The following is a 26,337-nucleotide window of genomic DNA, read 5'->3' as shown; positions in this document are numbered from 1 at the left end:
ACTAGGCAGGATTGTAAATGTTAAAAAGCTTTTATTTTCTAGGAATAAAGTATTCAAATACACTGAGGCATATGGTTGAGGTATATAGCAATTCATTGATGCTTTATTCCAATAACTGCACATTTGTACATTAAGTTGTAACTTAAGTAAGTATAAGTATATACACTCTTTTGATCCCGTGAGGGAAATTTGGTCTCTGCATTTATTCCAATATGTGAATTAGTGAAACACACTCAGCACACAGTGAGGTGAAGCACACACTATCCCGGCGCCGTGAGCTGCCTGCAACAACAGCGGCGCTCGGGGAGCAGTGAGGGGTTAGGTGCCTTGCTCAAGGGTACTTCAGCCGTGCCTACTGGTCGGGGTTCGAACCGGCAGCCCTCCGGTTACAAGTCCGAAGCGCTAACCAGTAGGTCACGGCTGCCCCAACTTATTTGACATGAAACACATTGATCCTTTAAAGATAATGTCTTTATCTACTTATAACCTTGAGATAATTTATTTGGTTATCAGGGTTAATTATATACATTGATAAAGGTAATCATATTCCTCATCAGGAAGTTGGAAAAAAAACATGAATGTGGTCAGCTCTAAAGCAGCATGGGGTGCACTCCAAAACTCTTCACTTCCATACACGCATGCTCACACACGTTCATACACGCACAAACAAACACATCATGTTTTTATTTCCATCTGGGTTCAAGACTGCAATTTCAGGATCAACAAATCCACCAGCGGACTATTAAGACCACATTAGATCCATGAAGACTAAGAGAATGTCCTTCTCAAGAAAGAGCAACAATAAACAAGGTCCACAGTGTGTCTGCCGTCCAGAGTGATTAAAACATGGGGCATGGGGAGAGACAGACAAATATTCTCTTCAATCAAAGACACAAACACAACGAGTGAGAGAGTGACATACCAGAGGACCAGCTCCCCGATATCTAAAGCTATTACACTAATCCCTGCAAACAGATGCCTTCTTCTGGGCACTAGAGACACACACAGGGCTTTAGCTCAACTGTGGGGGGCCGTAGGCAAGAAGAAAAAACTTCCAAGGGAACCAAGGAAACTTTTTCTTAGTCATTCTGGGATTTTGCCAAAGATTATTTTCATTTTAGTTCCAGGGCTGTCTTGACTGTCACTCTCTGGGGTGGGGAGGAAGATTTTGCCAGAGCCTTTTGGCAGTCACAGGGAGCCCTATAGGCAGTTGCCTATTCCACGTGCAGTTGACAAACCTATTACAGTCTAAATGACACGTCCCCTCAATTACTGTCCATTCCAAGGAAGAGTTCATGATCCTTAAGGATCAAGAATGATACGGACCTTTCCCAGAAAGCAGTTTTACAAGAAAGTCACAGGTACAAAATGTATTTGGATGTTAAGAAACTGCTGGACTATGATTCACAGACTTGGAACAAGCTGTTCAGTTGTAAAAAAAAAAAAAAAACAGTCTTAAAATAGCAGGTCTTTGGTACAGACTTGTGAGTGATATGGGAGCTGACTACTCCTGGCCCTGAGCACAGTCAACATGATGGAGCATCCCAGAGAGAGGCTCCTGAGAGAAGGGTAGTGTGACTAGAGCAGAGGCAGGGGATGACCAGAGCTTTAGGCTAGGAATCTCCTAGCCCCTCAGTGCACCGCTAATGCTTGCATAAACATGTGGGGGACTCTGCATGCAGGCTTAACCCTGCAGTTCAAAGCCAGGATCAGCTGCTCGTTCCCATGAAATGATTTCTGAATGGAGCACAGGCCTTCATGAATTAGAGGACTCAGCCTATAGCAAGAGTCATTTACATGTGACGGAGAGGCCTGTGTGTGTGTGTGTGGTGTGTGTGTGTGTGTGTGTGTGTGTGTGTGTGTGTGTGTGTGTGTGTGTGTTTGTGTTACATAATCTAGGGTGTTTGTGTCCGCATACATCACACAGAGCATGCCATTTTTTTTCAGGGGGCCCTGTAAATTTAAAGAAATCTGGGGATGTCCTAATCTGGCACTTTTACTAATTGGGTCTGGACATCATCTGAAATGTCCTTGTTCTATATTTTTGATCTTTCATAATTGCATCTAATTTGCAGTTGCAATGACTGTTGATTACAGCGAGGAATTATCTCACAAGCAATCACTTTCTAGTCTTCTGTTGTGGGACAGCTTGGTGAGCACAGGAGAGCAATACTGGCTTCCCTTTCATGATACTGCTCACAACTGTGTGTGCGTGTGTGTGTGTGTGTGTGTTTGTGTATGTGTGTGTGTGTGTGTGTGTGAGAGAGAGAGAGAGAGAGAGAGAGAGAGAGAGAGAGAGAGAGAGAAAGAGAGAGGGTACTTGATTATTCTGCCTTTCAGGTGCACACGATTTGAATTTGAATCAATAGCAGGTTTAATTGAAAGATCAAAGAGTGGCGGTAACTAAAGGAGAGGGAGAGAGGGCGAGCGGAAGAGTGTCTCAGACCCCTTCTCTCCCAGCCACTGCTAGAGTGACGCACTGGGTTGAACAGAGGCCACGGAGCACAGATTGGACTGGATGGACGGAGCTTTGATTTCTGTTTACGCTGAGCTCATCTAGATCATGTTGGGCCTCTCAGTTTCACAGCCTCCCCGTTGTTGTCAACAGAAGTTACCAGGGAAGGCTATGGAACTGCCCAGAGGCCCTGTGATGTTTCAGAGTATGGCAAAACATTGTATTTTTGCATAGGGTTCTGAAGCATTGGAAATAATGGCACATGGCATGAGTGCATAAGTAATGCCAACCACTTCCAGGACAGAGGGAACATAGTTACAGAGTTCACACCCAGTTTATTATGAGGACAACTAGAGGTACATTTTCAGCGTCCCTGTCCACATTCAAACAAGTTTGTCTTCAAACACAAATTACAGAATAATTGGAAGGCACATGTCATGCTTTTGCCATATTTGTGTAATGATTCACTGATCCTTGCTTGATTTAGCACATTTACATCACAACCTCAAACCTTTGTAGTGTTGCAATCCAAAATGGACAATAGTGATCCACACAGTCTACATTTATTACATATCACACATTTCTCTTGTATTATCACAGTCACTCTACTGCAGTGTTTCTCAAAGTGTGGTCCGGGGACCACTGGTGGTCCGCAAGCTATCCCAAGTGGTCCGTGAGCAGACGTGGTAAAATATAATATAGATGAGTTGTTTGCAATATTGAACCAACTTTATTTAAACCCAAACAGTTCTGCAACACTGTTTATGTAAGATATGGCAGTTTAAATCATATGAATCCTCTGACACAATAAGCAAAGTGAAAAGACAATAAGCAAGGTGGTTCAGTGAGTAGGCTATACTGTTGAAGTAAATCTAATCTTTTATTTATTTTTTTAGCTAGGTGGTCCGTGCGTTTCTTTTTTATTGGTTAAGTGGTCCTCTGTCTGAAAAAGTTTGAGAAACACTGCTCTACTGTAGCGCCCTTACCAAAGAGAGAACCTGAGACTGCACAAACACAGCGTTCAGTCAGCAGCTAGTGTTCTGTAAACGTTCTGATATTTTGTACGTGTGCATGCCTAGACCTGAAGAATCGTAAGCACCTAAAATAATCCCATCAACCCCCAGGGCCTCTGGAGAGAAGCAAGGGCCCTTAATCTTAGCCAGCATGAATGGATCCACAATAATTACTCAAGTATGGTACAGCCAAGTGCGCAAATAAATCAGTGGATGTTTGTGCTGTGTGCTCCCTTATGTATCAGGGAGTGTGCAGTTTTATTTTCAGTTTTTTTAGAAAGCCCAACTGAACTGAGTGACATGATTTGAAAACTGATTTCCTGTGTCGTATATCCAGGTGGGCAAGTTGAAGGATCTCAATGAATCTTAGAGAAGTATGTGGTCAGACCAAAAAGTGAGTCTCTGGAAAAAAAAATAAAATAACATTGACAGAAGTTGTTATGCAGCTCATCCTATCAGAGGAGAGAGAGAGAGAGACAAGATCCTACAATACCAAGAGGCAGTCAAGACATACAGTATGTTACCTGGTCTCACCCAAACTTGATGTCTGAAACAGACCCACCAAAACTACAGCAGCTGCAGTGTCCCAAGTATGCAGGTCCAGAGAGGCTATCTTTGGGCATGTTGCAGTCTCAGACGCCTTCTTCATTTCCGACCCAACTTCCTGCTTAAACATTGGGATATTCGGTGTTTGTTTTCTCGCATCTGCGCGACATGTCCCCCTCCGCCAATCAGGCCATCTCTGTTTGCATTTGGATCTCTCCGGATTCCGAAAGAAAATAAACTCTCCCAACCTTGGGAAAAGAATGCTCTCCTGCATATCATGACAATCCCGCAGTTTGGAAGTGGGTGACACCACTGGAACAGTGGACGTGAGGCTGGACTCTGTGAAGGAAAGTTCATGTGCAAACCTCTGGCCTTTCTGTAAGCAGAGACCGGACCCTGCGTGCAGCTGACTGCACAATGGATCTGGAGGTGACCTGATGCTGTTCCTGTTGATGTCATTGGGAAAGGTTTGAATATGGATGGTAAAAATAATATTTGCTTAAATAAAAACCCAGTTGTATGTATGCAAATAGAAACTTTAAAAAGGTTATTCTGTATATGTTAGTATTGATACAACACCAATTCCAGTTAGATTCTGTCTCATATTAAACTTACTAAGTGAATTAAATAGTTTCATTGCATCAATCCGCTTATCTATTTTTTTATGTGTAATTTGTTTAATTTATTTTTTGTTTACTAATTTAGCTGACACTTTTATCCAAAGTGACAAATGAGGACTGACATTCAAGCTACAGTGTAACATGGGTATTTTGATGATGATGATGATGATGATGATGATTATTATTATTATTATTATTATTATTATTATTTGTATTATTATTATCATCCAAAGTCTTTAATCTTTTGGAGGGTCCATCTCTGCAGTGATGAATAAGTGCTTTGCCTGGTCTTTGTGAGAGTGTGCATTAAGGTGTCCCCCATGTGGTGATGAGAGGAAGTACAGATGTTTCTCCATGGGCCTCCCCACTCTCATGCTCAAGCACAACCAATTCCAGATCACAGTCATCTCTTAGTTTCAGCGCTACAGGACATCAGTAATCAGAAGTGGATAAAGAGGCTACCTGTTGAATGAGAAGCAAAATAGTTCATAATGTATAGGGTACTGCTTGCCACTATGTCATATCATTAAACATAAGCAATACATTTAGAAAGTAACTCAAATTAGTCATACACCCTAACAGAAATGATAAGAAACAAAAACAGGAATCTTCTACAAATATCAGGATAAAGAGGTAAATATACACAAGGGGAGTGTATAAATGTGCAGTTTGAGCTGACTAGAAACTCCAATAGGTGTCTACTTACAGGTGTGTGTGGGTCACATGGAATTCTTAATGAACCAGCAACAATAGTGGTTATGGTTTGTGGACCGTGGAGCGCAGAGCGTGGGGAGGACAGCCCTGGTCGGACTTGGCAGCAGACTGAGCTGGCCTGCTTTCTGGCTCCAGCTCCCTGGCAGGTCGCCACAGCATCACAGGTCAAAGAAGTCGTCTTTCACTCTGGACGTACGGGAGCCAGTTACAGTTACACAGCAGTAAATAAATTAAAGATGCCCTCGAAAGAGAAAAAAAAGAAGACACAGCGGGCGGCGGAGGAAACCGAAGAAGAGGATGACGACGCTAGGGAGTGGGAACCAAAGACGAAGAGGAAAAGCCAGGTCAGTGGCACAGATTGTACTGGCAATACCAGGAAGAGCCGTCACACAAACACAGAAGAGTCTGACTCCCGAAGCGATGCGTCGGATGAGAGAGCAGCCAGGAGAAAGAAGGAAGGCAGTGGGAAGCTAAAGGTACAGACCAAGAGGAGGAGGAAGAGAGCCCCACAGGAGGAAGAGGAGGATGGGCCAGAGGTGAGTAGTGATGGATGGATCAGGGGCGAGAAGAGCAGCAGCGACAGCGACAATGCAAAGAGCAAAGACAAGAAGAGGAGAGCAGAGAAGCTTCCGGATGTTGTGTTAGTGAGCAAGGGAAACACGAGGGAGAGCAAGAGGAGAGCGTCTTCTGTGAAGGACGCCAACATGGGCTCCAAAGACAAGAAATCCAAAGACGAGAAGAAAAAGAAAAACAAGGGGAAAGAGGAGGAGGACGCAGCCGAGCAGGGCGATGGCGACGAGGACTCCAAGAAGAAGAAGAAGGAGAAGAAAAAGAAAGGAGCAGACAGTGATGAAGATAACAAAAAAGGGAAAGGCAAGAAGAAGTCCAAGCAGCAGGACTATGTGGAGATCTATGAGAATGAACTGAGAAACTACAAAGAGGAAGCAGTCGAAAACTATGAGGATGAGTACCACAAGAAAAAAGGTAAGGTGGAGTTTTTGGTGAAAAAGAAAGATTTCATAGATTGATTTTGATTATCTCCACTCTGAAGTATTTTAGCCATGATCCCCCTTCACCCTCTGTTTACCTGTGTCAATTAATCGTGCAGTTGATCGTGCAGACAAGCCACAATAGCTGAAACTGTGCCAGTTCAAGGGTTGGGCTATTGTGACACTTCAGGAGAAACAGACAAAGAAAGAAACAAACAAACAAAAAAAAAACATTTTAGAGAGAGCCCCTAAAATATCACATTTTTTAAAGGACACTCCATGTGTTGTGTTACCAGTTTAATGTGTATTTAGCATCCTTTGGAAGTTGTGTTATGTACAAGCACATCCTTAACTATGGTGGAATATGAATGTGTGCCAGGGAACCTACGGCAGTGTGGAAGATTGACACCATAACTCCTCAGCGCACACATGATGAATGGACAGGGTCTCGAGCTGACCACTGGAGTGGATCAGCCATATGTCTCAGTGTCAAACAGCAGCCTGTGTTACACACACATTAATTATACATCGGTGCGTACTAAGGCGGCCTTGCTCGTGGGTCGTGCCTCTTCAGTGGGGTCCTAAGGACTGCTGTCCATCTCTCACTGTCCTGCTCTTTTTCTGTGGGCTTGTACCCCTGGCAGTGTATGAGGTGGTCACCATCACGGGAGACGTCAACGGAGCGGGCACAGATGCCAATGTGTTTGTCACTCTGTTCGGAGATTATGGCATCACACCTAAGCTGCATCTTGCCAGCAAGTGAGTTCCTGCATAACAGAGGTGCCACCCAACACACATCTCTTACACACATCTTGCAATTTCATATACCAAACAAAAGAATAAACGCCCGTGTCAGATTGACAACCTTTTATGACTTTTGCATGCACTTGGATAATTCTGTATTAGTTAATGAGAAAGCCTTACACAGTTGTTTACTTTTGGCTGGTCATGTAGCCAGATAGGCACTGCAGAAATCCCTACTAGAAGCTTTGCTGTAGAGGTGTAAGTGGTTCAGAATGTTAAACCTTGTTATTTCTCTCCAACTCCACAGCACAGAAAAGAGGTATTTAAAGTGTTTTCACTTTATGTTGACAATGAAAGGGAAACTAGTCAAGGATTACTTCCTGATTGTGTTTGTGATTGTGATGTCGGACTGAGCCTTTTAATTACTGGACATGATATTCTAGAACCTTCTACCATGGGCCTTTGTGCTAGGAACCATAACCGTAAGTCAATCCATTAAATATGCAGAATTCTGCTTAGACAATGTGCAGGCAATGTCACACACTTCTACAAAGAGGAGACAAAAGACAGGGTATTAACTCAGCTAATGAGCTTATGGTGTTCAAGAAAAAATATTGTTTTTTTCAGATCATAATGACACTATGCCCAATGCAAAAGTATATAACAATAGTGTATTAAGAGGAATTTTCAGAGTTCTCAATGCATAGAAGAAAAACAATAGTTATGACAAAAATATAATTATTTTTGTTTCTTTATATGAAATAGGTAAAACTTTGTGTAGGGTGAACATTGGTAAACAACACACGGACATTGGGACAATGTGTAAATTATTTTCCCATAGTTGCTCTTTACTATTTACGTATATTTGGGATGCCAGAGGTTAAATGTTTAAGGGTGTGTTAAACGTAATAGATTTTTTTAGGGTGTAAAAAAAGGGAATTCTAAAACTTATACTCTATGTATGAAAGATTACTGTGAATTTTTTTTTTATAATGATATGTACTGGTGGGACAGCTAATTATTCTTAAAGTGGAACAGAATTTGTTATTTTTCCTTTCTAATGTTTACATTTATAAAAATGCATTGTGCTGTTTGGTTATAGGATAAAGTGTTAGAAAACATAACATTTACCAATGTTCATCCTAATTCATCACAGACCCTTCAATGCTCACATGCTCAAAACGGTTAAAGACCTGATACTGAACATCTGCCCAGACACACCATGGTAAAAGGCTAGAAGATCAGTGTGCAGTATTCAGTGGTGGGAATATCAAGGTTCTTTCAAAAATGCATAGCACAGTGTTGTATCTTTCCTAGCCTGGTTTGGCTATAAAAAAACTGCAACACAGTACTATGTATTTATATTTCACTCATGGTGAAGTTGACATTAATTGTAGTATGTGTGAGTATGTGTGCTGGAGTTATGCATGGCATTTCATACAAGGGAGATTGATGCAATGGCATGTATACAGGACTTTTTTGCTTTCTTGTTGATTTGTTACGTGTGACTGAAACATTATGTGTTTTAAATAGCTACACCAGGTGCGGTAAGATGTAACTATTGAAAACACACTAATGTAAATGTGAATCTAAGGTATGAAATGAGTTTTAAATCATTTTACATGGCAGAAAATGTAAACTCATTTTGTTTTGATTATGTAGTGTTAGTACTTCAGTGAGATGTGTTGTTTTGAGATAATGTGGGGAGTTGAATTTTTCATTAGATATGAAATCATCATACAATATAACTAAAGCAAGCAGTGATCCAGGCTCTCACATTGGCTACCACATATCTAGCTGTGGGGACATGGGTGAAGGCCGATGTTGGTTTGTACATTTTTTCTGTGTGTCAGAATGGACTAATCTATCATAAAAGGGTGAGTTGCATCCTCAGAGGTATTTCTGATTATGACTTTAGTTTTTCCTTGTTGATTTACATTGTTGATCCCGTACTATTTTTGTCCCATACTGAATCATTTTTAAATATGTGTGTGGATATGCCAGTTAGCTTGCAATTGGTGTTAAATATTCATTAACTGACATTGGTTGGGGTGTGAAAAAGAATTAATGCCACAGGCATGTATGTCTGGATCACCTTCTTGTCTAACAGGAGCAGAACAGCTTTTGAGAAGAGCAAAACAGATGTTTTTCGGCTCAAAACTCACAATGTTGGACCTCTGAAGAAAATAAGGTATGCCTACCATCACAGCAAACCAATATTCTCATTTCACGGTACAGAATACAGATACAATATCCAACTCTAAATAGTTTTCTTAAATTGATTTCATCCTTTCATCCATCCTCACTGCATATGTGGCAGCCTGCCCATTCATGTTGCCAGCTGTTTTCTAACCGCTGAAAGTTATTCATCTTATCTGTGATGGTTCTGATAGATTTGATAGAAATGCGGATTGCAGATGTGATGTCCTTGGCTGCTCCCTCAGAGCTGTCCAGTCCGTAGTGAAAGGCCTAGTCTGCTGAGCACGCTGTGTCCCTGTGTGAGAATGTGAGATGTGTGTGTGTGTGTGTGTGTGGAGACACATGTAGTCTACAGGGAGGGTGACAGTTGCTCCTTGTCTGTGCTCCAGAATCGAACATGATAACACAGGCTTGAATGCCAGCTGGTTCCTGGACCGCGTGACTGTGACCGACATGAACAGGCCTCACCTGCGCTTCTACTTCGCCTGCAACAACTGGCTAAGCAAAGATGAGGGAGACCACCTGTTTGTGAGAGACCTGCTGGGCAGTTCAGATCCCATGGACATGCCAAAATGTGTGTGCTCTTTCCATGTGCATAGAAGGAAATGGTTATGACAAATGTGGTTGGTTGTTTTGCTAAAAGAGAGGAGACTGACAGATACTGCTTAATGTTAGAAAGCTAATTTCCCCATGAGGATAAGATGAAGAATCTTTAAGGCCTCTAGTTATCAGCTTGAGGGGCTTCAAAGGTTCTACACAACTGAGAGTCTAAGTTCAGAATCTAATCAGACTACAAATAATGGCCATTTTATACAAGGCTTGAAAAAAGTTTTAAAAATCTGCCATATGTCATAATGTTTCTTACCTTGCTACAGCCATCATTTAATATATGTCCTCAGACATCCAGACAAATTGTGTGATGATAACTTGATAATAATACATTTGATTTAATCTGTATAAAAGGTTTAAGCTACATTTGGAAAGGCCTATGTCAAAATGTTATGTCAACCGTCTCTTGTCCCTAAGAACAAAATACTGTAGTTTGTCTCATGTCTAAAAGGGTCAAGGTATTTATATTTGAATTTGCCAAGTGTCCAACTTTTATTATGTCATATGTTTGTGTTTCTTTCAAACAGACAACAAATATATTGTAAGTGTGTTTACACCTGATGTTAAGGGAAGTGGAACAGATGCTGATGTCTTCATCAATATTTTTGGAGAGTTTGGAGACTCAGGTAAATGCAACATTAATATTATTACCTGAAATTAGGGAGTATATTCATTGGTCTAAACATAGTCATGAAACATAAAGTTTCAGGCTTACAACAAACAGAAAAATATCACTATTTGAAACTTAATCTACATCAGTGGTTCTCAAAGTGTGGTCCATGACCCATAGCCAAGGGGTCCACAAAATAGTTCTAGGAAATTATAAAGTTGAGGTTTATAATTTTAAAAATTCATATCTACAGATGGCCCCCCTCTTCACCCATAAAACAAGCAAGTTGTGTCAATTTGCTCCCACCCACATTAATATTTAACTTGAAAAATTTCACTGAAGAACCATTACTACTGCTGCTTAGCTTGGCTTATTTGTCAGCTGATGAAATGTTTGATGAGTCAGTCCATGTCAACAAGTGATACAAAATCCAAAATGGACAAAAGACAAAGTTATACACCTGCCGAAAAACATTCGATAGTGGACCTGGCCACAACTTCAGAGAAGACAAATGGCATGCTTAAATGTTATGGTTATGAGGGGGACCTCAGAAATTTTTTTCCCCCAAAAGCGATCCTTGGAACCAAAACAATTGAGAACCCCTGATCTACAGTGACTCTATAATGATGTGGACTATATTGAAGTCACCCCCCCCCCTCCCCCAAACCTCTTCTGTAGGGGAGCGGCGATTGGACAATGACAAAAACAACTTCGAAAGAGGCACTGAGGACAAATTTACCATTGAGGCACCAAACCTGGGAAAAGTCCGTAAAATCACAATCGGCCACAACAACAAAGGATCCTCAGCAGGCTGGTTTGTGGACAAGGTAGACAAGCCTGGCCTTAAGTTACAATTAGTTTATTAATATTGCAATAGGATTTCCAGTAATAGCCCTTCAAAAAGTATCAGGGAGTATGTCAAACAACTAAGATAGACTGGTGGTTTTAATTGTTTGTCAAACAGTCTGATCAATCTCATGCCCCCAGTTTCTTTGTTTTCCCTTTTCATTGAAGAGTGTAGTGTTGATTAGTGAGCACTATGACATGTTGTCATATGCTGCCCAACCTCAACCCCCACAACACCATGGTACTTAAGCTGGGCTGGGCAGGGCACATGGTCTCTGCAAATGAGATCATTTTCTCTCGCTGATCAGTCACCCTATCTGCAGCTGAAAGGAAACACCAGCTTATTTTACAGGATTGTCTTACCCAGCGAGAGCCACTCTAGCTGGGGAATCTCCTGTTAGGTAGCACGCAGCAACAGCATGCCCTCTGCCTCACGCTGCCTTGCTACATCCTGACGCTGTTTTGAATTAAACCCATGTTCTGTTGTTGTTAGGCATTTAACTAATTACCTTACTTTGACTACTACTCAGTAGCAAATACAAACAAGCACAAATCGACTTCATCCTTCCTATAGGCTACCCATGAAAGAACCCTGCTCAATAGTATATTTTACATTCTCATAGGCCTTTTTGTTTGAACATGTACATCTAGGCCTACTCACTATATATCAATTAAAATTTCATAAATAAAACAATCCTTTTTTTTTATCAAACTCATCTTTGGTGCTCTTTCTCCAACAGGTGATTCTGGACGATATGGGTAACAAAATCATCTATGAGTTTCCTTTAGGGCGCTGGTTCGCCATCGATGAGGATGATGGGAAAATCCAGAGGGACGTGCTGGTTGGGGGGAGTCAGCCTACTGGTGAGATCTTCTATGGTATTCCACTAGATGTAAGAAGTAAAGCAATGTAATACACAGTTATACAGTTAATAATACACTACAAATCTCTTGACAAAGACCAAATGGGGTTAGTTAAGGTTTGTACCAGATTATGTTTAGGGAAAACTAACAAGTAGGTTGCAGGTTGCTAATAATTCACTTGATTCACATTTTTGATAGTGTAAAGAAAGTTTGTTTGATAAGCAGCAACTGCCAGGTCTGCTGAGACCTGGCCGTTGTGTAACAGATTGTGTAGTTTGACAGAGAGAAAGGGGAGCAGACCCCACGAACCTTAAGAAGACAACCACTGCAAGTCAAATTTACATTTGACACTCTTCCCTTATTTTACCACATTTACCACAATTTACATGAATGTATTTATCGGTATTAGGGGACTAAAACTATGGTCCCAGATAACATCCAGCCAGAAGCCAGGTCCTTCCCAGAAAGAGCTGCTACCGGTGTGCTATTATAAATGCCATGCTCCACTTAATGAGATACAAGAGCAAGGTGGTTACGCTCGCTTCTTGGGACTTAAAGCTGCAGTTGGCAAGTCTGACAGATTAAGGGGACTTAGCCAAAATGTTGAATGTTTACAACTCCCCCCCCTCCCCCACTACCACCGAGCAACCTCTCATCGAGTTTGTGCTCGTCAGTCCGCACCAGACTGTGATTGACAGTCAGATCTCACACTGCCCTGCTCTGATTGGACCAGAAGAACCGGGAGCTGTGGATTTTTGCAAAACAAATAACAGGCTCTAGGTGGAGGTAGAAGTGCGGGGGTTTTCTAAAATCGGCTGATTTATGTTGTTCTGTCGGAGCATAGTATCGGTTTCAGTGAATATGATCAAAAAAACCTTGCCAACTGCAGCTTTGACTGCGATGTTTTGATAATCTTTTCCCCCTGAAACTGTGTCACAGGGTTAGTTGTCCTCCAGAACACAGTGACTTATTGAGATAACGAGTAACTGTATCTTTGTAGGGATCATGTACAACGTCCAGGTAGTGACAGGCAACATCAGAGGGGCTGGTACCAACTCAAAGATCCACATGGTCATGCATGGCTCCAAGGGCCTGAAGAACAGTGGGAAGGTTTTCTTGGAGGGTGGCAAGTTTGAGCGTGCCCTAACAGACATCTTTAATGTGGAGATAGCTGCTCTCCTCAGCCCTCTCAGTCGTGTAACCATTGGTCATGACAACGGGGGTGTCAGCTCTGGATGGTACTGTGAGAAGGTGAGATTAAACCTAAGCAACGCACTGTCTGGAAATTGCTCTGGAAAGATACTTAGTTAGTACTTCACAATTGACTGAAGACAACTCATGATGGAATGCTACATTTTCACTGTCCAAGAGGCACTGGATTGATCTCTATAATAATTCAAACTCAATCACTCAATGATTCATCAAATGTCAGTTTGCACCATAGGGTGAGACAACATCATGTCTTCAGTCATTAGAATTAATCTTTTCTGCCTATGATAAAGCTAGCCTTACAATGTAAGTGATCAGTAGGATATACTGAATTTATTAAATAATGTAAAGGTAACCATGGGCTAACACTACATCCCATGGTTTTTAGCTTCATTATAGTATGTCCTCCCATACACATATGGGAAGTGGGTATGCTATGCTAGCAAACATGCTAGCATGTATGTTTGAGTCAGAGGCAGGCAGGACAATACAAACTGTATGTTTTAGTGTTACCTGCTGTCATGTTGGGATTGCCATCTGTGAACACTCCCCTATTTGCCCTGCTCTTTTGCAGGTGGTGGTGTTTTGTCCCTTCACAGGCATTGAACAGACCTTCCCCTGTTGTAAGTGGCTAGATGAGGACGAAGGTGATGGTTTAATTGAGAGAGAGCTCTATGAGATGGTTTCCCTGCGCCAGAAGAGACAGAAAAGTAGGTTGCTTAAAGCCTAATACACCTTTTGTCTTTGACTTTACTCATTATACATGTACAATGAAGTGATTGCTGCACCAATTACTGCGCAAAGCACCATTAAATGGCATACAATCATATTATTTAGATGTACACTTTGAAAAGACCTCAGTCATTGTCAGCAGAGATGACGAGTAGCCTACAGAATGAAATTACATACTATTCTGCCATTGGTTGAATGACTCATTGAGTGAGACAATATAGTGGCTAATGGTCTTGTTGTAACTTCATCTCCCATCTGGCAGAGCACCCTTGGTCACTGTGGATCTGGACGTCCGATCTGCCTGGGGCAGGGACAGATGCAACTGTGTTCTTCCAGATCTATGGAGTGAAGGGCAAGTCAGACGCAATGAGGCTAGATAACAAGACTGACAACTTTGAACAGGGCCAGCTGGATAAATTTATTGTAAGGCCTGCAGATTTTTTGATAGCTTTTTTCCTCAAACTTTTTTCCCAATTATAGTTTAAGTTAAGTTGTGAGTTCTGTGACACACTTGTGATCCTGTGGAATAGTCCAACTTGTAGAATACAATAACTCCTTTCACAGGTGGAACTTCCAGATCTTGGGAAACTGACAAAAGTGCGTCTTTGGCATGAAAAACGGAATCCATTCGCAGGATGGCATTTAAAGAAGGTGAATAAAACACCTTATGTCTTGTCAAACAAGCCCTTTCTGTGCAAAGTAATAACCTTGGGTTTGCTGTTATATGCTGTAGAGCATCAAGATTCCAAAGGAAGAATGTGACTTGCATTTTGTTGTACATCAGTTACACAATATGTGCATTTAGTTAACATCACATGGTGAACATCAGTTAACATCACATGGTGAACATTCGACCAAGCTGATCCTCTTACCAAGAAATGATGTGTAGGTCACAGGTTCAGTGTCACCAAATGATCTTCTGAAGACCATAGAGCTGTGGTGGTGTGTTTTTACTTTTGGGAAGAATGAAAAAAAGTCCGCTACACCAGCTCTCAATAAATGCTTAATTTATTGCGATGTTTCGGGCACTAGCCCTTCGTCGCAATAAATTAAGCATTCATTGGGAGCTGGTGTAGTGGACTTTTTTTCATTCTTCCATTGTTGACCTTTTTGTCCAGAACCCAACTTAATACTTTGGATATGCGTGCTTTATTCCTTTTTTACAGTGTTTTCACTTGTAAACTGTATCATAGTTGTCCTGTGCCACATCACTGAAATAAATGACAGATTGCTGGTCACATACTGGTTTGAAACATCCTTTCTTTCCCAGGCCTCCCTCATGAAGACTTTGACCAAGGAGTTGTATAAATTCCCATGTGAGCGCTGGTTGGACACTAACGAAGATGATAATGAGGTCGTACGAGAGCTTCCTGCATCAGGAGATGAAGTATCTGAGCCGCTTCCATGTGAGGATGCACAGATTGTAGACAAATCGTTTTCCATGCAATACCTGTTATGTAAAATGATGAAATGATCCGGGTGTTAAGCATCAAGATCTTTGTTTGTTTGTTTCAGTGATTAAATACAGTTCAAGATGTTTGTTTGTTTGTTTCAGTGATTAAATACAGTTCAAGATGTTTGTTTGTTTGTTTCAGTGATTAAATACAGATCAAGATGTTTGTTTGTTTGTTTCAGTGATTAAATACAGAGTGACTGTGTGCACTGGGGATGTGGGGGGCAGTGGCACAGACGCCTCCGTCTTCCTTTGCCTCATTGGAGATCTGGGTGACAGCGGGGACCGGACCCTTGTCAACTGCAAGAACAACGTTAACAAGTTTGAGAAAGGCAATGTGAGTAACAACGAGGCGCATGCTGGAATCTTAGATCACAAAAGGGGTTTTATTTGACTTATTAACCATGAAACCAACCATCCTTCTGATTGTTGATTCTGGTGACTTTCTGGATCTTGGTGCAGATTTAGATGCCACTGTCTTTTGTGTAATGTAAAGGCAACTTCCAGGTATGCCTCTCAGTTTGTTTACATCTCACCAGGGGCTGGAGGGCATTTTTCTCATCTACTACTATGTCCTGTGAAGTACCCAAGGATATGCTTTGGCCCCTTATTTTATTAAGTAATCCAGAGGGCTTTAGAAAGACATTTATGAACTGTGGTTAATAGTTATCTGGCTAATCAAACCCGTTGCTGTGGCGCTCCTTTGTAGGCAGATGAGTTCATAATCGAGGCAGTGTCCATCGGCAGAGTGAGGAGGGTTCGGATTGGTCATGATGGGCGCGGTGGTGGCTGTGGCTGGTTCCTTGATAAAGTTTTAGTGAGGGAAGAAGGCAAGACGGAGAGCGAGGCGGTGATATTCCCCTGCAACAGGTGAGACGTGGATGAGTGACCATTGTAGTCATGGCATCCAATTATGGATTATTACATGTTTTTTACATGGATCTGATGGTTTCAGATGGTTTGACCGTAATGAAGATGATGGACAGATTGTTCGTGAGCTAGTGCCATTTGCCGATGGTCAGCGACTGTACAGTAAGTGTTGGGAATAAATTCCTCAATAATGAACATTTGCTGAAAAAGTGATATAAGATGAAGAATGCTCCTTAAAATAGCAGTGAACATAAAACACAAGTCCACATTTTATGAAGCTTCATTAAAGAATGCAGAGCAGAGCAGTAGCCTACAACCCAGAGTCAACATATTATAGCTTGTGTGTGACCTGTGTCACTCTGCTTGTAGATGTCAGCTATCACATAGCAGTAAAGACAGGCAACGTCAGTGGGGCCAGCTCTGACTCCAAAGTTTTTGTGAAGCTGTATGGAGAGAAAGGGGACACCAGTAGGATGATGCTGGTGGTGTCCGACAACAACTTGCGAAACTACTTTGAGACGGGCCGAGTTGACATTTTCACAGTGGACACCTTCGACATTGGACAAGTATGCTCATCTATTCCTTTTATAATAGGCCTACTTTGCTCACACTCATAACCGCTTTTTTAAACATGTGACAACACATGGTGTTTACAACCGGTCTTCAAACATGTTGTTTAAAACTGCTGTCCTGGTTGTGTCAGATAAACCGATTGATGATTGGTCACACCAATGAGGGCATGCGAGCGGGCTGGTTTCTGGACAGTGTCCAGATCATGGTGCCGGTGCACGGATATCACTACATGTTCCCCAGCCACCGCTGGCTCAGCCAGGACGAGGCCGATGGGAAGACAGAGGTGGAGATCTACCCCAGTGAGATTCTGGAACTGGATAAATGTAAGCATTAGCTGATTTTGTGACATTTTGTGTGATTTCTGTTTTAAAATATTTCGTATATTTTTTATGGTATTATGATATGTTTCAAAGGATATAGGAATGCAATGTTTTATAAAAATATTCTAAGGCATTCAAAGGCATTCTTAGGCGGGGATCACATCAGCCAGCGGCAAGCGGCAGCGGCAAACGTAACACAACGCTCAGACCATAATAAGTTTTATCTCATTCCTAAGCAACACAAAAGGGTTGTCAATTGAATACGCTCGCGTTGCGCTTTGAAAGTTGAACCAAGTTCAACGCTCAGCTTGTTCAACGCTAGCGTTACGCCAGCGTTGCCACCGCTCCGCTGCCGAACCATAGAGAACAATAGGAAACCTGCCGCTTGCCGCTGGCTAATGTGATCCCTGCCTTAAGGGGCTATCACATTGTACACGGTATGCGCTGCGCTCGCCGCTAGGTTGCTCTTGGTTGAGGTAACGTCCCAAAGATTTTTGTTGTGCTTGCCACTGGGCTCAGCGCAAAATACCAACGACTCACAGCGCGACCTGATTGAACTTTGACCGCGGCACGGTCAAAGCGGCAAAATGCCGCGTGCGCTGCGCTTTGCTCAGCGCAGCGGCAGACTAGTTCTTGCGCGCGCAAGCCATTGACTATAATGCATTTCATAGCGCATGCCGCGTGTAATGTGATAGGCCCTTTAGGGTTCCTATAAGTCTATTGCTGCAGTGAAAAACACATGCGGGCATTTGAGTCCTTGCAATTATGTGATAATACAGTGCTACTAATGTTTGTATTTAATCTGATCTTTTTAAATTGAAAGATTATTGTTGGCACGATTGTCTTTTTTTGTTCCAGTGATAAACTATGAGGTCACAGTTGTTACTGGTGATGTCTTTGCTGGGGGCACCAATGCCAATGTCTTTCTCCAGATGTATGGGGACGAAGGCAAGACAGAACTGCTTACATTAAGTAGCAGGTCCAATAACTATGAGAGGGGGACAACAGAAATCTTCAAGGTAATGGGTTAAATGTTTTGTCTAGTTCCCTTTTTTGGTTTATGTAAAGAAACAGAATGTCCTGGCATTATTGTATCTTCTAAGCAAGAATGCAAAAACGTTGTATCATGAACCATTTCGAAATGTGAAAATTATGAAGATGGCAAGCATTTAAAAGAACAATCTGAATGTAAAATCCACTTTTCCACTTGTCATTATTTCAGATACTACATTTACAATCTGAATTTCTTAAAGGCAAAGTCAGATGAGCTGATTGTTTCTGTGATTGCTTCCCTTCAGATTGAGGCAGCGGACGTGGGAAAGATCTTTAAGATACGCATCGGTCATGATGGCACAGGAATGGGCAGTGGCTGGTTTCTGGAGAAAGTGGAGGTCAAGCGCCTGGTGATGGGCATGGTACCCAAGGAAAAGAAGGAGGACAAGAAAAAGAAGAAGAAAAAGAAAAAGGGGGAAGAGGATGAGGAGGAGGATGACGCACAGGAGCTGCAGGAGATCGTACAGACGTACTCATTCCCCTGTGACCGCTGGCTGGCCACAGATGAGGAAGATGGAGAGATCGTAGTGGAGCTGCTACCTGACGATGCTGAGGACCTTGAAGGTAATTTTCCCAAATATTTAATAACATTTGATATTCAATGGCAACCATGAAAATAATGTATAGCTTTGAGAGCCTTTCAACAGCACACATTCACCAAGGGAAAACATAGAAATGTGTGTACATTTTATATTGTGACATTATCAATCATGGCCTATAATGAGTCATCATGACAGTTACTATAGAATGTTGTAATGTTGCTTTGCCTACCCTGATAGTTGTCTTAATGATAGACGTGATGCCAAAACAGATTAGGTATGGTACTTAGAACAACTACGACCATTTAGCATGACATAATAATGGCAGCATGAGGCAATATTTTTCTCAGATATGGGTATCATTCTAAGTGAATAGGCTGCAAATCTTAAAACTATATGTTATAAAACATGTTATAATGGAGTAACAGAAGCAAGTATTTAAATTGGAATTACAATTAGGTAGTTTGGAGACAACTTGTTCAAACATCTAAAGGCAAACAGGGTTCATGGTTAAATCATTTCATTGCATGTGATTTACTGTCCTTATGCTAGAGTTTGTGGTCTAATTTACAATTTACTTTTAGTTTTCAAAGTGTGCATCTTCTAAAATGGCAAATACATAATAATGATCATAAAACATTTCCAGATTTTCCCTTTTTTACTGATATGAATAGAAACCTTTACATTTCTTCTCATTAATTTGATATTAATTGGAATTGTACCTTCTCTATGATTCACACAAAGTGCTCCTGCCTTTGTATCTGTTTAAGAGAACACCTACGAAGTCAGTGTGTTCACTGGCAGCATGTGGGGTGCTGGAACAGACGCCAACGTTTACGTCAATATTTACGGGGAGAACGGAGACACAGGGGAACGCTTCCTGAGAAAGTCCAACTACCTGAACAAGTTCGAGAGTGGACAGGTAGGGGTTTCAGATTACACAGAGCTGCACTGATAAGAACAACCTGTGGCCCATCACTCTTTGCCAGTGTTTCTGAAGCTATCAAGCTGAACTTGATAGTAGCCAGTTGATGTGGAGGTATACTTTTACTCATCTGGTCATCCCAACACATGTATAATTCAATCCAATTGCTAAACTATCCCTTTGGGTATATTCTAATTATACAGCCACAGGGGAAAATCCCCTAAAGTGTGTGTGTCTGTGTGTGTGTGTCTGTGTGTGTGTGTGTGTGTGTGTGTGTGTGTGTGTGTGTGTGTGTGTGTGTGTGTGTGTGTGTGTGTGTGTGTGTGTGTGTGTGTGTGTGTGTGTGTGGACATCCGCAGGAGGATGTATTCTCCATCACAGCTGTGGACCTGGGTCCACTGAAGAAGCTAAGAATTCGTCATGATGACACAGGTCCTAACTCAGGCTTGTACTTGGATAGGGTGGAGATTGTGGACACCAAAGATGAAACCACGTATGTAGTATCCTTCTCTCACTCTCCACAGCATTTCAAACTTCCTGTTCTGGGCAATAGTCCTCTGAAGTGCTCCTACACAAAAAACAGCCATCTTTAAGATCCAGTATCTTGCGATTTTTCCTATGGGAAAATAACGTGGCGATTTTGAATTATTGCACCTGTTAAACTTTGAAATGCAGACGTTTGCTCAACACACTTTTGTCCTCTGCCTTTGAGTGGGTACTGTGATCTTCGGGACGTTAAGACGGCAAACTTTGCTACCCCAGAGCTAACTTGCAATGTAACTTGCCATAGGTAGTTAGCTTCAATTAACACCTGGATCTCTTTACATGGGCAAAGATGGCTGCTTTGGTTCCTATTTGTAGGCAAACTTCAGAGGTCTATGGAGGAAATCATGAATGATTGGTTATAAATGCATCATCATAAGATTCCATTTATATTTAATGTATTTCTTTGAATGTAAATTACAGTGCATTCAGAAAGTATTCAGAATTTTTTTTTTTTTAACACAGATTGTTTCATAATGATGCCAAATATTTTAAGGCAATTGGTCTGTCAGTTTGACCATAGTTGTTCATAACCCATGCAGGTACTATTTCCCCTGCAACCGCTGGCTGGCCATCGATGAGGATGATGGACAAATAGCAAGAGAGTTGGTGCCAGTGGATGAGGCTTTCATGAGGAAGAGTGAGGATGACGAGGAGGGAGGCGAAGCTAAGCTCGGACTGGAGCAGAAAGGTGATGACCAGGGTCTAGAGCACTAACATGAGGAGATTTCATTTGATTTCCATTTTATATATGTTTTACTTTTTTTTAATTCATAGCTATGTCAACAACATATACCATGCGGGTCAAGACTGGAGACAAGAAGTATGCAGGAACTGATGCCAATGTCTTTGCCATATTGTATGGGGAGAAGGATGACACTGGTAAACTCAAACAGCAGCATCATTTGAATTTGGTGAAATATGAATCATTCTGTCATTGGTTTCAATTCCTTGGAACCTTTTTTTGTCAGTAATGTAATTGCAGTGGTGATGCTAGCCAGTCCATGTACTGGCGTAACAGAAGAATGTAGTGTTGGTCATGTGTTTATTTTTCTATTCAGGTATAATCAACTTGAAAGCATGTAAACTCCACAAGAACAAATTTGAGCAGGGCATGATTGAAGAGTTCACTGTGGAGGCTGTCGACCTTGGAGAGCTAAAGAAGGTGCGGATTGGTCATGACAATTCAGGTAGGTGTGGCTTGGCACTCATTTCTGAGATGAAGGTCAGTCTTTGTCAAAGAAGCACATGTGGTATGCATCCATGAAAACCCGACATTGTTTGAGGCTTTATTTTAGAACTGTTCATATCAGGGTTCTGCTTTTTTAAAGGAGAACTGAAAGGCTCTAATAATTATTAAAATGTTTGGCTAAAGGTGAAAATGTGTCTGTGGTGATGTGTGTCTCACCCCTGGGCCCTGGCCCTTGACTCACTCAGGGGGGTCATCTGGCTGGTTTCTGGACTGGGTGGAGATCAACGCTCCCTCTCAAGGCCAGAGACTCCGCTTCCCATGTGGCCGCTGGCTTGACCCAGGGGAGGATGATGGAGCCATCGTGAGAGATCTTTACTCTGCAGATCTCCAGACAGAGTATTATGTCCCCTGTAAGAACTCAGGCTTCAGCCATTATTGAAATATAGTATAATGCTATTGATCATTATATCAAAATATTAAGAATCATATTGATCATTATATCACAATATGAAGCTCTGTACTTTTATATTTATTGATTCAATCATTTTTCAGGATAGACTTTTTTCTGTGTCCTATGCTCCCTGATTGGTTTCTAATAACAAATTCTCTTTTAAATCCCAGTTGTCCCATATGAGATTAAAACTTTCACCAGTGATGTTTTTGGGGCGGGTACCGATGCTGACGTCTTCATCGTCCTCTATGGCAGCAAAGGTGTATGTACAGAGCAGAAACATCTTTGTGTCAATGAGAGAGAGAGGCGCTTGTTCTTTGAAAGGGGAGCTGAGGATATGTTCATTGTGGAGGTTAGTGAGCTATGATAAAACATTTTCAGGGTAAACTTCAGAAATCAATGGTCACACACAGATGCTCAAACACTTCACACTTCATAGTCTGCTAAAACGTCATGGCAAATACCATCTCGTTATACTCTTTACTGTCTTTACTAAACCCAGAAATGTCTAAATATGAAGTTATACAGAGGGTGGGATTTTTTTTACAATCGAAAATAAATTTGATTAAAACACATACATTTGAAATGGTGACTTTATATATTATTATAACTTTACACTTTTCATACTTTTAAAATATCTTTTTCCAAATATTAAACTAAATGTAGTGCATGTGACAAAGAATACGATTTCACAACATGATATAAACTCCATCCACACAGTTGGAAGATGTGGGTGATATAATTGAGAAGATCCGCATAGGACATGACAACAGAGGAACGAACCCTGGCTGGCATCTGGACAGAGTGGAGATCAGACGACTACTGAGGAAGGGGAAGGTTAGTTTGCTCAACAAAGTACACTGCAAAAAATGAAATCTAACCAAGTGTTATTAATCTTATATTAAGATTAAAAAATCTATTTGGTATTGTTTTTAGTATGAAAACACTTACCTAGCGCCCTCTCAAAAGAACATTTTGACTTAATTAAAGAAGACTTTGACTTATTTTAAGAAGTCTTATCAAGACAAATTTGCTCAACGCACTGGCAGACAAATTTGCTTGTTTTTAGGACACATTTGCTTAACGCACTGGCAGACAAATTTGCTTGTTTTCAGGATGAGCTGTTTTAAGATAAGTCAAACTTTTTTAAAATTAAGTCAAATGTTTTCACAAGAAAGCGCTAGGTAAGTCTCTTTATACTGAAAACAATACCAACTAGTTTTTTTATCTTGATATAAGATTAATAACACTTGGTGAGATTTTGTTAGATAAGCAGTTTTTGCAGTGTATACTATATTACAGCATTGCTACTGTGCAGAAGCATGGTGTACAAGTAAGCCTAATGCTTCATCTTAATATGTAAAAAGCCCATATGTTCAAACATGTCATATAAACATATACTGCTCAAAAAAATTAAGGGAACACTTCAATCATACACTGGATCAGTACTCTAACACTGTTTGGTTCCGAGCACAAGTAAAACTTTTGAGGCGAGTGTTTTATTTTGCAAGAACTGTCAGACATTCTGTGAATGTAGTTTGAGAATGGAGAAAAGGGTGGAAAGTTTCAAAAAAATGTGTTTTAACAATTGTGGAAAACTGTAAGTGTTCCCTTAATTTTTTTGAGCAGTATAAAAAGTGAACCCCGACCAGTAGGCATGGCTGAAGTGCCCTTGAGCAAGGCACCTAACCCCTCACTGCTCCCCGAGCGCCGCTGTTGTTGCAGGCAGCTCACTGCGCCGGGATTAGTGTGTGCTTCACCTCACTGTGTGTACACTGTGTGCTGTGTGTGTTTCACTAATTCACGGATTGGGATAAATGCAGAGACCAAATTTCCCTCACGGGATCAAAAGAGTATATATACTTACTTATACTTATATGTAATTATGTAAAGTTAGGTTGGTGTATTCCCATACCCTTTTCTGTCAGGGCTCAGAGACTGTCATCTTTCCGTGTGAGCGTTGGTTGGCACGGTCCGAGGAGGATGGTGAGACGGTGCTAGAGCTGGTGCCCTCTGACATCATCACAGAGAAGCTGCTGAGAGATGGAACGCTGAAGGTCAACGAGACGGAGGTGGACGATGCACTGGAGAGTATGTGCCACTCACACCTCAGGCCCAGCTTATTTAGTCACAGCCTATTAAAGAAATGCAATAGCTCACAAATTATGTTGACCTAGTACAAATGAATAGAGTTTGTTATTAACTTGTGTTTGCTATATTAAGCATGGTATTGGTAATAGACAACAAAGGCACACCATCTTCATGTCACATGTACCATCTTCACCATCTTCATGTCACATGTACACAAAACCATGTGCTAATTTGTGCTCCACACTGGCCTCCTCTAGCCCACACATACAATGTGTCGGTCAGGACCGGTGACATACACGGAGCAGGAACAGATGCCAACGTCTTCCTCACCATCTACGGGGACTTAGGTGACACCGGGGAACGCAAACTCCGCAAGTCTGAGAGCAACAGTAACAAGTTTGAGAGAGGAGCGGTACGTTTGATCAGGCTGTCAGAAAGGAATAGTTGGGTGTGCTGATATGCATTTCACAGGGTCTTTTGTGGTCAGTTTTTCCCTCCCTAGTCCCTAACCTCAAATCCTGTCATATCCATCTGACACATAATCCTATTGAGCTGCAAAGCTCTGTGGGTTAGGCTAATGTGCTTCCAATGAAACAAACTGATTTGGTCAAATGACAGTGTTTCCAGCCTCTAAGTCTAGGGGGAGGTTGGGGCATGGAACAGCAGCATTTTAAACACAGAGTGCAAAAAGTTGTTTTAAAGAGAGAGTGCAAAAGCTTGTTATGTGTTGCACACTGGCATTCATATATCTGCTTCTTCACAGCCATGTTTCATTGGCCCTGTCCTTCCTTTCCAAAATGGCATTAATGCAAGCAGACTGCATGTTGTGTGCAATGCTTGTTGTGAATACTGTATGTATAATAACTAAAAGCATACAGGCTACCGGTAATTAGAATTCCTAGAATAAACCTGGATCCAAAACAAGAGCAGAGAACAAATATTATGAAGTGAAAAAAAGCTTGTTCTCTGATTCTACCTGCAGGTGGACAAGTTCTCGATTGAGGCAGTGGATCTTGGCTTGGTGTTCAAGATTAAGATTCGCCATGACAACTCTATGCTGGGAGCGGACTGGTACCTGGATCAGGTGGAGGTGGTGGACGTGGACACTGATGAAGTCTACATGTTCCTGTGTGAACGCTGGCTCTCTAAGAAGAAGGAGGATAAACGCATCGAAAGGACCTTTTATGTGAAGGTAACATTGGGTTACGTTGTAACCCTGGTTCTCTGAGTGAAGAGACCATCTCTCCGCTCCGTTACATATTCCATATGTACGGGGAATGAACCCCCCACCTGCTAAGGACATACATGTAGCACAGGGAGGCTTTCCGAGTGGGAGTGACCGCACCCAGCCTCAAACCTTGGTCTCCAGGGTACTAAACCTGTGGCTTGACTACAACACCCAAAGAGCAAGGCTCAGCTGTAGTGACGGCACAATGTACCCAGAGTTTAGACGTTGTTTTTTAGTATGAACTGAAATATGCCATTGTGATATGTTTGGCCTACATTCCAAAATCTATAATGACAGCAATGTGATGTGAAAATGCAGGGATTTCTATATAGATACTGTATGGGAATGTAGATAGATACTGACTGACTGTGCTGATTCCATCGTGTTAGTCTTTCTGTAACCACTCCTCTACACCATTAGGGCTATGAGGGAGAGAGGAACTCCAAGAACAGCTCTAAAACTACAATGAAGAGTCTGGACAGCAACATGAACAAAAAGAAGAAGAAGAAGAAAGCAGCGGCAGTAGAGGAGGGGCCAGGTAACCTGGGAGTCAGGGGGAAGATGGACAGATGGGGCCAGGTAACCTGGGAGTCAGGGGGAAGATGGACAGATGGGGCCAGGTAACCTGGGAGTCAGGGGGAAGATGGACAGATGGGGCCAGGTAACCTGGGAGTCAGGGGGAAGATGGACAGATGGGGCCAGGTAACCTGGGAGTCAGGGGGAAGATGGACAGATGGGGCCAGGTAACCTGGGAGTCAGGGGGAAGATGGACAGATGGGGCCAGGTAACCTGGGAGTCAGGGGGAAGATGGACAGATGGGGCCAGGTAACCTGGGAGTCAGGGGGAAGATGGACAGATGGGGCCAGGTAACCTGGGAGTCAGGGGGAAGATGGACAGATGGGGCCAGGTAACCTGGGAGTCAGGGGGAAGATGGACAGATGGGGCCAGG

General features: G+C 41.9%; 1 protein-coding gene across 1 annotated transcript in view; it reads left to right on the top strand.

Annotated features, from left to right (window-relative positions):
* Positions 1 to 5,917: 5,917 nt before the first annotated feature.
* Positions 5,918 to 26,337, top strand: part of loxhd1b (lipoxygenase homology PLAT domains 1b) — a 25,874-nt gene continuing 5,454 nt past the window's right edge. The window contains exons 1-32 of the mRNA XM_076270322.1: positions 5,918 to 5,983; positions 6,044 to 6,332; positions 6,982 to 7,096; positions 9,192 to 9,272; positions 9,670 to 9,854; positions 10,417 to 10,515; positions 11,178 to 11,326; positions 12,086 to 12,209; positions 13,210 to 13,460; positions 13,993 to 14,128; positions 14,413 to 14,573; positions 14,715 to 14,801; positions 15,421 to 15,556; positions 15,786 to 15,940; positions 16,313 to 16,473; positions 16,559 to 16,635; positions 16,843 to 17,039; positions 17,177 to 17,369; positions 18,225 to 18,385; positions 18,665 to 18,983; positions 19,729 to 19,880; positions 20,243 to 20,376; positions 20,969 to 21,117; positions 21,204 to 21,308; positions 21,488 to 21,616; positions 21,864 to 22,028; positions 22,240 to 22,421; positions 22,790 to 22,906; positions 23,998 to 24,160; positions 24,418 to 24,572; positions 25,143 to 25,352; positions 25,809 to 25,926. Coding sequence (XP_076126437.1) covers positions 6,053 to 6,332; positions 6,982 to 7,096; positions 9,192 to 9,272; positions 9,670 to 9,854; positions 10,417 to 10,515; positions 11,178 to 11,326; positions 12,086 to 12,209; positions 13,210 to 13,460; positions 13,993 to 14,128; positions 14,413 to 14,573; positions 14,715 to 14,801; positions 15,421 to 15,556; positions 15,786 to 15,940; positions 16,313 to 16,473; positions 16,559 to 16,635; positions 16,843 to 17,039; positions 17,177 to 17,369; positions 18,225 to 18,385; positions 18,665 to 18,983; positions 19,729 to 19,880; positions 20,243 to 20,376; positions 20,969 to 21,117; positions 21,204 to 21,308; positions 21,488 to 21,616; positions 21,864 to 22,028; positions 22,240 to 22,421; positions 22,790 to 22,906; positions 23,998 to 24,160; positions 24,418 to 24,572; positions 25,143 to 25,352; positions 25,809 to 25,926 — 4,846 coding nt within the window. The 5' untranslated portion in view covers positions 5,918 to 5,983; positions 6,044 to 6,052. The remainder of the gene's footprint in view (positions 5,984 to 6,043; positions 6,333 to 6,981; positions 7,097 to 9,191; positions 9,273 to 9,669; positions 9,855 to 10,416; positions 10,516 to 11,177; positions 11,327 to 12,085; positions 12,210 to 13,209; positions 13,461 to 13,992; positions 14,129 to 14,412; positions 14,574 to 14,714; positions 14,802 to 15,420; positions 15,557 to 15,785; positions 15,941 to 16,312; positions 16,474 to 16,558; positions 16,636 to 16,842; positions 17,040 to 17,176; positions 17,370 to 18,224; positions 18,386 to 18,664; positions 18,984 to 19,728; positions 19,881 to 20,242; positions 20,377 to 20,968; positions 21,118 to 21,203; positions 21,309 to 21,487; positions 21,617 to 21,863; positions 22,029 to 22,239; positions 22,422 to 22,789; positions 22,907 to 23,997; positions 24,161 to 24,417; positions 24,573 to 25,142; positions 25,353 to 25,808; positions 25,927 to 26,337) is intronic.

The sequence above is a fragment of the Alosa pseudoharengus genome, unplaced genomic scaffold, assembly GCF_046254945.1.
Source record: "Alosa pseudoharengus isolate Yale_2024_CS ecotype anadromous, Long Island Sound unplaced genomic scaffold, YU_APseudo_1.1 YU_APseudo_1.1_scf_6, whole genome shotgun sequence".
Taxonomy (NCBI): domain Eukaryota; kingdom Metazoa; phylum Chordata; class Actinopteri; order Clupeiformes; family Clupeidae; genus Alosa; species Alosa pseudoharengus.
This window is presented reverse-complemented; position numbering and strand designations above follow the sequence as displayed.